A 12,531-nucleotide genomic window follows, 5' to 3' on the forward strand; every position below is an offset into this window, starting at 1 on the left:
CTTATTAAATTAACAGAATTTACCTTAAAGCACTACTAAAATATCTGATTTTGTGACTAAGGAAAGCCAAATCTTGAAAAATCCACTCACTCCTGATTCTTTTCCAGGCTAGTGCCATCAACATCTTTAGAAGCTAGTTTTTGTTTAAAATGTCCAGGCCCTACCAGCTGTGAAGAGAACCTTCCAAATTCTGCAGACAGTTATAATAATAATAATAATAATATGTGGCGATATACCTATCTCATAGAAGTGGAAGGGACCCTGAAAGGTCATCAAGTCCAGCCCCCTGCCTTCACTAGCAGGACCAAGTACTGATTTTGCCTCAGATCCCTAAGTAGCCCCCTCAAGGATTGAACTCACAACCCTGGGTTTAGCAGGCCAATGCTCAAACCACTGAGCTATCCCTCCCCCCAGTTGAAGTGCCTCTGCTGATGCTCAGAGCTTCCCAAGCTGCTGCAGAGTGAGAACACTAAACAGTCTTATCAGCTCCACTGATGCTATTCAGCAGCTAAGTCAGTTGCTCCTTGGGAAAGCTCTGAGCAGCAACAGGTGGCAAATGGAGCTACTTATGAGATAGGAGAATCCAAAAGTGAAGAGTTTAGGACATGTGTGTGGTTGTGGAGACATTCCCAACACAGCAGTCACATGATAGTGTGGAAGTGATTGGTGGGCTTCAGACTTTGAATACTAATTAGTCGGAGGCAGATATGAAAGATGAGCCCCTGAGCAGGATCCAAGGAAAACACTGTTAGGAATCCCTGCACCTTTCTCTCTTTCCAAGCAGTAGGGAAAACTGGCTTCTCACCTCAATACTGGCTTCTGGCTAACAGGTTTACTTCTCTAGCTATCAGGTAAGATTTCCAAGCCCTGTATGGATGAGGATGGGCAGGAGAGATAAATGGCATAAATTAGAAGAGTAGCACAGATTTTGGAGAAAGAGCAAGTTATATGGGCTACAGAGAGAAGGGGGAACACTGAAACTAATCCAACAAAGAATGTCATGATAGAACAGAGGAGGAAGAAAGTGGATTGATAAGTTTTTTTTTCATCCTGAGTAGTAGGCTTACTACTCTTACTAACAACTGCAAAGTTAGCTCACAAAGAGTAAAACTGGCAGCTGTAAACTGAAGGGTAATTCAATTTCTCACATGCTGTCAGTCAAACATTTGATCTACTGTGCAGCATTCTTTCTGGTTTTTCCATTTATCAAACCAAACCCATATCCCAACCAGTGAATGCATGGGTTGCCCCAATTTCATCAGGAAACACGATCACTTTTCAAATCCCAGCAGTACTATCTGAAGACAGCAAACATTCAACATTTTGATAATTAACTTTTGTTAAATTCTTTTAATAAGACAAATGTCCCCACAATACAAGTAAATCAGACTGGTTACAACTTAGATTACATAATGCAGATTTAATTGACAAGTATTCTGAATTAGTCTTTCCGTAATTGAAGTGTCTCCTCCTTAATACCATCTTTTGTGACAATGGAGATCTTAAGTGCATCTCCAGTGTATACATCTCTCTCAGCTGCAGAAATAAAGACATCTTTAACTAGTTGCATAGCCTTTTCCAGGGACAAAGGTACATGCTCCACATTTTGCATATTCTTGAAGCCAACCTAGGAAAGAAAGTGACATTGGATTACTTTTTGTTTCACAGGTTTTTAAAAATTCAAGTAAAGAGAAATTGTAAAATTAGTTTAGTCAGACATCAGAATTGCCAGGCTTAAGTGTGAACAGAAATTCTAAAACATAGATCAATCTCTTCTGAACTCCCAAACACTTGCAAAGGGATTCGGTTCAACAATTTAAACTTTGATGTAAGGCTGCTCAAAAGCTGGTGCATAAAGGGGGGGAGGGGCGCATGCTAATAATTCTATTATACCCACTTTCTAGAGAGAGCAGGAAATTGAGCTCAGGATAAGGCAAGCATATTTTTTCTCCTCTCCAACTAATATAGAGTAGTTTTATAAAAACCACAATGAACATTCAAACCAAACCACTTTGTACAGAAGTTCGAGAGAGAACTACCACACTCACAGCATTATATGCTGGATCATCCAATAGGACACAATCTGTTTACACATTGCTTTGCAGTACTCTAAGAACATTAAGAATTTGTACAAGTGTGAACATTCAAGTTTCTAAAGGTTGTCCAAGACTTTCACTTTGTTACATTTACCCTTAACAGAACAGTGCATGGAAAGAACCACCATTCCACAGCCTAACTATGTTACAGCCCTATTACATAGGAGCCATGGTAAAATCGTTCGGAAGGAATGACACACACAGGTTACCGAGATGCAAAATAAATATTTTTTTGACAAAAAAAATCAAGACTACTTTACCTGGTTGTCAAGTAGGGGCTGTAGCATGGCACTTGCTGAACCACCAGCTTTGAAGGCATCTCTCTGGTATGAACCTACTGGGTCAAAGCTATACACTGCTCCCTTCCCTTGAAAAGAAAAAAGTTTATATTAAATCTACATGCCAGAAAGTTATTTTCTTAATGATATACAAGATCTACTGCAAAAACACTACATATACTAGTTTCCAAGCCATCCTGAGACAAGATTAATAACTTGACCTCTGAAGAAAAGGTTATTAGATGTTTGAGGATAAAGTCCAGCTCTAATTCTTGGTCAAAGCCATAGAATAGAGGATCCTAATGGTATTGTGGCTGGAGCTCAATTAAATAATTGGAAAAGCTTAAAAGCCAGAGAAAAGAGCATGCTTCTGAGGTGCTAAAAGTGTCAGTTACTTTCCAAGTTTTATTAAACTGCTACTTTTATATAATCCATATCTCCAAAGGTTTTGATTTGAAACAGTGTATTTGTTAATTTCACAGGCCATTCTGAAAAGGAATATGCTGCTGGAACAGCCCTGCCTACCAATAATGATAAAGGATCTGAAGGTAAAGTTAGCATTAAGATGTGAGTTGGTAAAACATTTCATCACTAAAAATATTTCATCTTTAAACTAGATGTATATGCTTGGCCCCCAATACAGGCAAAGTCCTGTGAACAATGACAATCCATGCCATTGGCATTCCAGTGTTCTGCACTGTTGCTTTTTCCAAACAGCCTGAAATACAAGCAGTGTATTCCAATCCACCTTAAAATATTAAACATGAAAAGACAGAACAGTAGAAGTGTTTTTAGCAAATATGTTATTTCAGCTGTTTATAAGTCATTTGAAAAAGTAGGATTTAGCCATCTTTAGATTTTGGAGTTCATACACTCAGACTCTTCAGAGACTGACAGCAGTTATATATCAAGATGCTGGTGAAAACTATAAGATTGGTCATATAAACTATGCATTAGTTTACCTACTAAAAGGAATTATAATACTTACCAAAACTAATTTTATAAAGTGCTCTGAGATCCTCAAAAAAAAATTGTAAGTGAAGAGCAACATTATTTCACGTAAGAGAAGCAAGCATACAAGCTTCTTCAAACTGCACCACCAGTCTGCTTCAGCTGAAATGATTGCCCTTCACCTGCAGAAATCAGCCGCCTCTCCCTTTGCTCTCCACAAGAAAGTCTAAGTCTTTACCTTCTTCATCGAGCCCACCAATGATGTTGTAAACGTAGTAAGGAAAGAAGCGTCGAGAATACAGGATTGTAGACAGCATCGCTGCAATAGCCCCAGTAGTCATGGTCTTGTTATTGGAATGCTTGTACATCTGCAAGCACACAAAAAGGTGGGTTAAACAGTAATATTAGAATAGTAAGTGGACATAACCACTATTTTTATAACAAGTAAATTTCAAACTAGAAGAAAAGAGTGCATAGCAGGAGTATAATTCAAATACATTTAATGATTATGAAAATTCAATTAGTAATCTAAAAACAAACTATCGTGATTAAATGTTTGTGTACATATTGGGTTTCTTAAAGTAGTTTAGGCACAAAATGTAGGTTTCATACAGAAGTTTTTATAAAACAGATGTCATCTGGTCACCAACAACACTAAGATATTAAAATTAGGTTTTTTTAAAATATGCCTTTACTCTTCACAATTTGTGTGTTCTAACTGTCTTTGCATTTTACTCAGTTTAGACAGTAAATACATATAAGTATTTCTAGTTCTTTCACTAGCAGTGCTACAATGTTTGGGGTATAAACACTTTAGGGGAATGTTTGAAACAAAACAGCTACCTGTACTTTGTTACATTTTTATTTCAGTTTCTTCACCTGGTTTAATTATTGCTCTCTTCTCTAATATTTTAATAAGCGTTTATTACTTTCGTTTATACATAAAAATATCAAATTTAGCTACCTTTAGTCTTGCTTCGATAATTTTAGTCAGTGTAAGGCAGTCTCCATGAAAACCAGTGCATCCAACGACTGTTTGATCTGTTCTGTAAAATGCAAAATTTGATAATATTTCAGTGCTATCAACTACACCAGTTTCTTACATTGACAAACACTAGGAAAGTACTGAATGTATTCTTAGCATTTTTTAATGCAATGCATCAGTGGGTAACAATGATCAGCTAACTCTCTATAGACTATTAGCAAGTGATTTGCAAATCAATGTGGCTCTATATTCCAGTTTGGGAATCACTTATCTAGCAGTTAAGTGCAAGACACTGAGAAAGGAGAAACAGATTCTATTCCCAGTCCTGTCCGCTAATTTTGTAATACCATGGGTATGTGATTTAACCTCTGTGCCTCAAATTGCCAACATAAGATTGGAACAACAGGATTTACACACCTTACAGGGCTATTGAGAGGTTTAATTAACATATTATAAAGTGTGTTGAGATCACTGATTGAAGGAGCTATAGAAATGCAAATCAACATATTACTTTTATATAAAAGAGGGTCAATAGTCATTTCAAGCCTAACTATTTACAAACAATACCATCTAAAAATTGACAATATATTTTATTCAAAGCTGTTAAGTGTTGTTAACTTTAACAACCTAAAGTGAAAGCTTTTTCTCTTACTACAAGACTACATTAATGATCAGCAGCCACCATATTTCAGCAGACCGAGATGGTACCAAGGTAACTCACCTCTGGACATTACCAAGAAGTTACTGATATGCTAAGGGGTTAGCCAGGAGAAACTTGAACTCATGTGAACTGTCAAAGAAGACAGAGGATTTGCATCTGTAGCTGGTGGCAGTTTGGAGTGTAAGTGAGGCATTTGCCACATTTAAAAGCATATAATGATAAACTTTTTTAAAGGGGACACTATCCAGGTGCACTGAAGGAAATATAGGAGGAATGTGAAAGAAGATTGATAAAGGAATTGCTGACAGATTAACTGCTGATTTCTGCTAGGGAGCTCTTTGAAGTGCCACATGGTCTACTGAAATAATAATGGACTATTGACATTCCTGATATACAGCCACCAAAGGAAACACTTTGGCACCCCAACTACTGGGTGTCAGGAACAGGCAAAGCTATTCACAACAGCAACTCTAAATGCTGCTACAATTAGCTACGCACTCTTAGGGGTGCCCATCAAAAAAAGCAGATCTACTTACCTTGTGTTTAGGAAATAAAAAACATCAGGTGTCAGTGAAATTCAAGCAGCAAAACACAAACTAAGAAACTCGATCTCATTTACAGCATCACAACAGAGCCCAAATTAAACCCTTACAAATTTGCTTCCTGTCTTACTGGAATTTTTTCTGGGACAGCAAATGAAAATTCTGGTCATTCAATCTCCCCAAGATGCCATACTACAAGATTAAAACTTACAGTTTATAGCATTTTGGACTATCCCGGCTGTGAATTGCATAACCTTCACTCAGTCGCGTGTCTGAGGCAACAATAGAAAAGTCTTCTCCAGCAATTGCCAACACCGTCCTTAAAGAAAACAAAGACTAATGTATAATCATGATTTCTAACAAATACTGAGGTGATAGGGAAATGTAACTAGTGCATGGTTCTCAAACTGATTTGAGAAGCTTTGTCACAACAATGGAGCTTCTTTCAGTCTTTAAGCAATTATGCTTCCTACTAGATGTCATACTGTCCAGGACTCAAGATTTCCAGAAGGGTTTTTTTTAAAAAAGATTTTAAAAAATGCATTCATTCACCGTAAGTGGCTGCTTCATGTCTATACACTTTGGGTGGCGGTGGGGGTTATCTGTGTAAATTCAGTCACAATCAAATTTATAGACAACACGGAGAAGGGCAGCATACAAGTAGGACGGCAAAAACTTTATAGTGACCTGTGCAAGGTTGTGAAGGCTAGGACTATAACAATGTTTAAAAGGGGACTGGATAAATTCATGGTGGCTAAGTCCATAAATGGCTATTAGCCAGGATGGGTAAGAATGGTGTCCCTAGCCTCTGTTCATCAGAGGATGGAGATGGATGGCAGGAGAGAGATCACTTGATCATTGCCTGTTAGGTTCACTCCCTCTGGGGCACCTGGCATTGGCCACTGTCGGTAGACAGATACTGGGCTAGATGGACCTTTGGTCTGACCCAGTACGGCCTTCCTTATGTTCTTATGCAAAGAGGCTGAGGATGAGTGGAGAATCGATCCTAATAAACCTCATGAGGTTCAACAAGGACAAGTGCAGAATCCTGCACTTAGGACGGAAGAATCCCATTCACTGTTACAGACTAGGGACTGAATGGCTAGGAAGCAGTTCTCCAGAAAAGGACCTAGGGGTTACAGTGGACGAGAAGCTGGATATGAGTCAACAGTGTGCCCTTGTTGCCAAGAAGGCTAACGGCATTTTGGACTGTATAAGTAGGGGCATTGCCAACAGATTGAGGAATATGATCATTCCCCTCTATTCGACATTGGTGAGGCCTCATCTGGAGTACTGTGTCCAGTTTTGGGCCCCACACTACAACGAGGATGTGGAAAAATTGGAAAGAGTCCAGCGGATGGCAACAAAAATGATTAGGGGGCTGGAGCACATGACTTATGAGGAGAGGTTGAGGGAACTGGGATTGTTTAGTCTGCAGAAGAGAAGAATATGAGGGGATTTGATAGCTGCTTTCAACTACCTGAAAGGGGGTTCCAAAGAGGATGGATCTAGAGAGACTGTTCTCAGTGGTACCAGATGACAGAACAAGGAGTAATGGTCTCAAGTTGCAGTGGGGAAAGTTTAGGTTGGATATTAGGAACAACTTTTTCACTAGGAGGGTGGTGAAGCACTGGAATGGGTTACCTAGGGAGGTGGTGGAATCTCCTTCCTTAGAGGTTTTTAAGGTCAGGCTTGACAAAGCCCTGGCTGGGATGATTTAGTTGGGAATTGGTCCTGCTTTGAGCAGGGAGTTGGACTAGATGACCTCCTGAGATCCCTCCCAACCCTGATATTCTATGATTCTAAAGGTAAAGTCTTACACAAAGGAAGTGAAAACAGCTCAGACACATATGATGGGAAGATACAACTAAGCACCAATACCTTCACATTTGAGAGTTTCACTTTCATCTTGTCTTAATACTATCCTAGTTTTTTCAAATAACCAACTGCAGTAGTTGCCACAAGTAAGTTACAGAATCAGAAGACTGGAATAGGTGGTGGGAAACCCAAGGATCTGTTTTTAGAAGTGGTCCAACATTATGAAAAATTCTGTGAACCAACGAACTAGTGTACCTTTGTGCCCAGATCCCACAGTCACCTAAGAAAAGTGTATTGATAAAATGTCTAATCCATTGGTAACAGTTATCCCCAGGCAGCTTTCAACACAGTGGTTACAACTTTTATAGGATGTTACCATTGTGCTTTCTGAACAATGAAAGGTGGTTTACCTTAAGAATATTGAGGATAACAGAGTCTAAAATGCACATGTTCTAGAAAGAAAGTGATAAGAATCTGCCAAGATAATTTGCCATTACAATTTCAGAGAAGGGGGATGAGATTACAAATGCAAGCCAGGAGATCACTACACCTTGCTTTAGATTTAAATTAGAGCCTTTTGTTGGATGATCCCTTCTAAGTGTAATGGTGCTTCTAAAAAGCTGGACACAACACAGGCATTTTTCATCAGACTAAATCCTGCCTTTCAACGTCCCTTTGCCATGAAAGCCACTGCACTGCCCAGCTCCAATATAGAAAAGTAGTTTCCAAACCAACTTTCCTCAACATCAGCCTTTCAAACAACATTCAACTGCACGGACGGCATTCGTACGCCCTAGCATTGTGTGCGGCACCCAGAGACGGGGGCAGGTGCTCAACTATTCGTGAAAACAGTAAGCTACACACTGCCACTGAGACATTACAGCCACGGGTCCTCTTTACATGAGGGTCTTTTCATCACGTTGTTCGCCTCCCTTCTCTGCAGACAAAGGGGGTCCCTGCAGTGTAAAGGAGCAAGAGATGAGGCAAAACCCCACACTGAGCAGCTCAGCGCGGGGAAGCTGCTGCGGGGCTCCGAAGGCACCAGGGTTTCTGTGAATTCCCCCGCGGGCTGGTTCGCGGCCAGGCTGCGGGAAGCAGCAGCGGGAGGAAGCTCGGGTCTAACGTGCGGGGAGCGGAAGCTGGGGCTGTGACCCGGACGTGGCCCCCGCGCCTTGGTCCCCGATCCCGGCGCCGCGCTCGCAGGCCGGGCTGGGACAGAGCGGGGGGCGCCCGCCGGGCTCGGGGATCTACCGGGAACAGAAAGTGAAAGCGACGGGTCCAGCAGCGCCGCGAGCGCCCGGAGGGGCAGAGGCGGGATCGCGGGGCTGAGGGTCCCGGGGGCGGGGGCCCGGCTCTTTACCCTCCGTTGAAGGTGTAGGGGGAGAACCGGTGCTGCACGGGGGCGCCGAACTGGTCCCCCATCCCGGGCCTGGGCTCCGCGTAGCCGGCTGTGGACAACATCCTGGCGCGGGTTGGGAGCCGGTTCGCTGCTGCTGTCTCACGGCAAAATGGCGGCGCCGGAAGCGGAACTCCTCCCCTTACTAACGGCGTCCGCTCTAGGCTCACGCTGGCCTGGTCTCCACTGCTCCGTGCTCTGCGTTCTCCCGGCGCCCGCAGCGCCGCCTGCAGGCGGGAGGAGTGAACGCCGCGCGTCCGGCCTGCAAGGTTCGGCCTCTGCAATGAATGCTCCCCAGTAGGGGCGGGCGGGGGAGGTGTCCACAGGGGGGCGTGTTGCCTGCACCGAGCCAGGGGTCTCCTCACATGACGCACCAGAGTCTCAGCATGACACAGGCCGAGGCCGGAAGAAAACGAACTGGCACAACTTGAAGAGCAGCTGCCCAGACATTCAGCCAGCCCCAGCGCTGCCCTCTAAGGCCCTCGTCCTTTCACTGAGCTGATTTGGTTGAGGGAGAGTTTGTTTGGGCAACAGCCCCTCAGTCAGGTGGCATGCTGAAGTTAAAGGGGTTCCCCATTCCCCATGGCTGCTGAGAGGGAATGTTGGTCAGATATGGGACAGCTGAGGAGAACCCCTGTTCCCTCCTCCCAAAAACAAAAAACCACCCCTGTGTTCAGGAAAGTAAAAGCTTTCAGGGTTAAATCCTAGAAAGAACAGGAGTGTCATGATGTGGTTTCACACTGCTCATCCCATGCTTTTAAGTAGGACAACTGCACCTACGTGATATTGCTGCCTGCCTGTATATTTGATATAATCTCTTCTCAAAACCCAATCGCACCCCAATTAAGTAAACAAGCATCTCATCAGTCACTCTCTCCCCCTGCACAGAACACACAGCCACTAAAGTCACTAGCATCAAATTATCCTTTTCCTATTGGGTGCTATGATAGTGTTTGCCACTCTTTTAAAGGATTCATCAACAGCAGACAAGTTTATTTTACCTATATTTCTAATTTGCCAACTGCCACCATGTCTGGATGCATTCTCTAAGGCCCCAGTCTTGCAAAAATTTACACATGTGCTTAACTGTAGGCTGTATGTAGTCTCATTGACTTCAATGGAAGTACTCACCAGGCATAAAGTTATTAAGTTAAGCATGTGCATAAGTCTTTGCAGGGTCGTAGCTTTATGTGTCTGATCTGATTTTCTCTCTCTATGGTATTGCCAGAACACTCTGCAATAGGTTACAGTGCTCTTAGTGATATGGAATAAATAAAAAAAAAATTATAGCAGCCTTGCTTTGATTTGGGCTGCCCCAGGATGATTAACAAAAGGTAATCTCTAACAGTTGTTTTCTGCATCGGGGCGGCGAGTTGTATGGGCCCGTGGTGCCTGGGCTCCAGCAAATTCAGGGCCCCATCTCCATTAATGTTTGGGGTTCAGTCTCTCCCACCTGCCGCCCTCGTGCGCCTCCCTCCCGCCCCGCCTGCCACCCCCCCGCACTTCCCCTGAGTATCCCTGCCTGCCCTGGGCAGCAGGCAGCTGCCCCCTGCAGCTCCATGCTGCGCTCCCTCGCCGGCCACTGCCGGCTCTGGGGGCAGGCTGAGGCAGCTGCTGTGCCTGTGGAGGGAGGAGGCGCGTGGCAGCCCTTCCCCCCCACCCCCGGGCAGGCGACTCCGAGTCAACACGTGAGGGGCTTATCCTGGCTGGACCTCCTGAGGAGCAGCCTGGGAGGGCTTGGGTGAGTGTTGAGCTGGGGGGGAGGACACCCCCTCCCCCAGAGCTTGCTGTTGACGGCGGGGAGAAGGCTGGGGGGAGTCCTCCTCTCTGACCCCCTAGGGCAGCCTGCCTGCTGCACCCCAAACTCCTCATCCCTGGCCCAGTACCACGCCCCCTCCCACACTCCAACTCCTTGGCCCAGCCCAGAGCCCGCACCTAGCACTCCAAACCACATCCCGTACTCCCTCCCAGAGCCTTAGGCAGGTGTGGGGAGGGGGGTGGGACTTGGACCCCTTCTGGGCACCACCAAAAATTATACAAACCTGCCCCCCCGTTCTTCATTACTGTGGCAACAAAACCTAACTGCACTGACTGTTGGCTCACACTTCAATTAGAAAAGACAACATTATTACTTGTGTAGCTAGGTAAAACAACTTCAACATTTTTTGTAAGGAAGTATAGTTGACTATCAGGCCTTGCTGGATAAATTTGGCATGGTTACCAGTGTGGTGCACCCCAGCAAAATGGCAATATAACACATTTCAAGACCAAATTGCTCCCCGCAGTGCACAGACTATCACAAGTCTATTTTGAGTAGACTTGTTCCAAACAAGCCATCTCCTGTAGGGACACCATGAGGCATAAAATATGGACAAAACTAATGTTGTTAAAAATAAATTTAATCTAATCTTGAACCACAAACACCAGAACACCCTAATCATAGTTGTACAGCTATTGTATGACATAAGAGTTGAGGACTAAGTGCCCTAACTCTGCATTCCACTACCATAATATATATAGATTTCTTTTAAGTTTAAACTGAACTCTGAATTTCCTGGGTTTGTAGTGCTTGCTCTTTGGATAATTACAACATCCTGGTAATGTTTTTTACTCTTAATTTTTACTTAATTTATGTACTTTCAACCTTAATTTTATATTTACTTAGCTTTTGTCTGGAGATTTATGAATTGGCATGTGTGAATAAGACTACTGAACATTAGTTTCTAGCTTTAATAACATAAAAATTACTCTATAGACCCATCATTATTTTCTGAAATTTGTATTTGCTTGAAAAAAGACTAGGGAGTGTGTGGTGGGGAGGCAGAAAGTTAATGTAGCTAAAGGGGGATAAACATGGGATTATATATCTATTTCAGAGGGGAAAGGTCTGTCTAGGTGGGGAGGAAAGGCCAACTGGATAAAAGCCATCAGGAAGCATGGCGTTAGCTAGGTGCTGTAAGGGATATCCAACCAAGGTTTTTAAGACAGTGAAAATGAATCATGACCAGTCTGTGGATTAGAGGAAAAGCAACCACCCAAAACAGCATCAGTTGGATCAGTTTACACTCAGGATGAAACCTGTATTTACATGATCCTTAAATTGAAAATAAAAATAATCTCAAGTGTTGAGTTTCCACAGTAAGGCACTGCTCCTGAAAATTGCTCAGCACGTGCAGTAACTGGAGGCAGCCTGGAGTGCAGATAATTTTGAAAAGGAGCATAAAAGTGAAATCTTTGGTGAGTTTAAACACAAAAAGGAAGTTTACAAGAAGTGGAAACTTGGACAGATGACTAGGGAGGAGTATAAAAATATTGCTCGAGCATGCAGGGGTGTAATCAGGAAGGCCAAAACACAACTGGAGTTGCAGCTAGCAAGGGATGTGAAGGGTAACAAGAAGGGTTTCTACAGGTATGTTAGTAACAAGAAAAAGGTCAGGGAAAGTGTGAGACCCTTACTGAATGGGGGAGACAACCTAGTGACAGATGATGTGGAAAAAGATGAAGTACTCAATGCTTTTTTTTGCCTCGGTCTTCACAGACAAGGTCAGCTCCCACACTGCTGTCCTGGGCAACACAGTATGGGGAGGAGGTGAGCAGCCCTCAGTGGTGAAAGAACAAGTTAAGGACTATTTAGAAAAGCTGGATATGCACAAGTCCATGGGTCCAGATCTAATACATCGGAGGGTGCTGAGGGAATTGGCTGATGTGATTGTAGAGCCATTGGCCACTATCTTTGAAAACTTGTGGCAATCGGGGGAAGTCCCGGACGATTGGAAAAAGGCAAATATAGTGCTCATCTTTTAA

At 43.2% G+C, this 12,531-nt stretch overlaps 1 protein-coding gene across 1 annotated transcript; it reads right to left on the minus strand.

The window, feature by feature from the left end:
• Window positions 1–1,334: 1,334 nt before the first annotated feature.
• Window positions 1,335–8,864, minus strand: PSMB1 (proteasome 20S subunit beta 1). Its single transcript, XM_065400892.1, has 6 exons — window positions 8,692–8,864; window positions 5,725–5,832; window positions 4,290–4,371; window positions 3,564–3,693; window positions 2,357–2,463; window positions 1,335–1,627 (listed from the first exon to the last, which is right to left on the minus strand). The coding sequence occupies exons 1-6, from the start codon at window positions 8,790–8,792 to the stop codon at window positions 1,442–1,444; spliced, it is 714 nt and encodes a 237-aa protein (XP_065256964.1). The 5' UTR covers window positions 8,793–8,864; the 3' UTR covers window positions 1,335–1,441.
• Window positions 8,865–12,531: the final 3,667 nt, after the last annotated feature.

The sequence above is a fragment of the Emys orbicularis genome, chromosome 3, assembly GCF_028017835.1.
Source record: "Emys orbicularis isolate rEmyOrb1 chromosome 3, rEmyOrb1.hap1, whole genome shotgun sequence".
Classification (NCBI taxonomy): Eukaryota; Metazoa; Chordata; order Testudines; family Emydidae; genus Emys; species Emys orbicularis.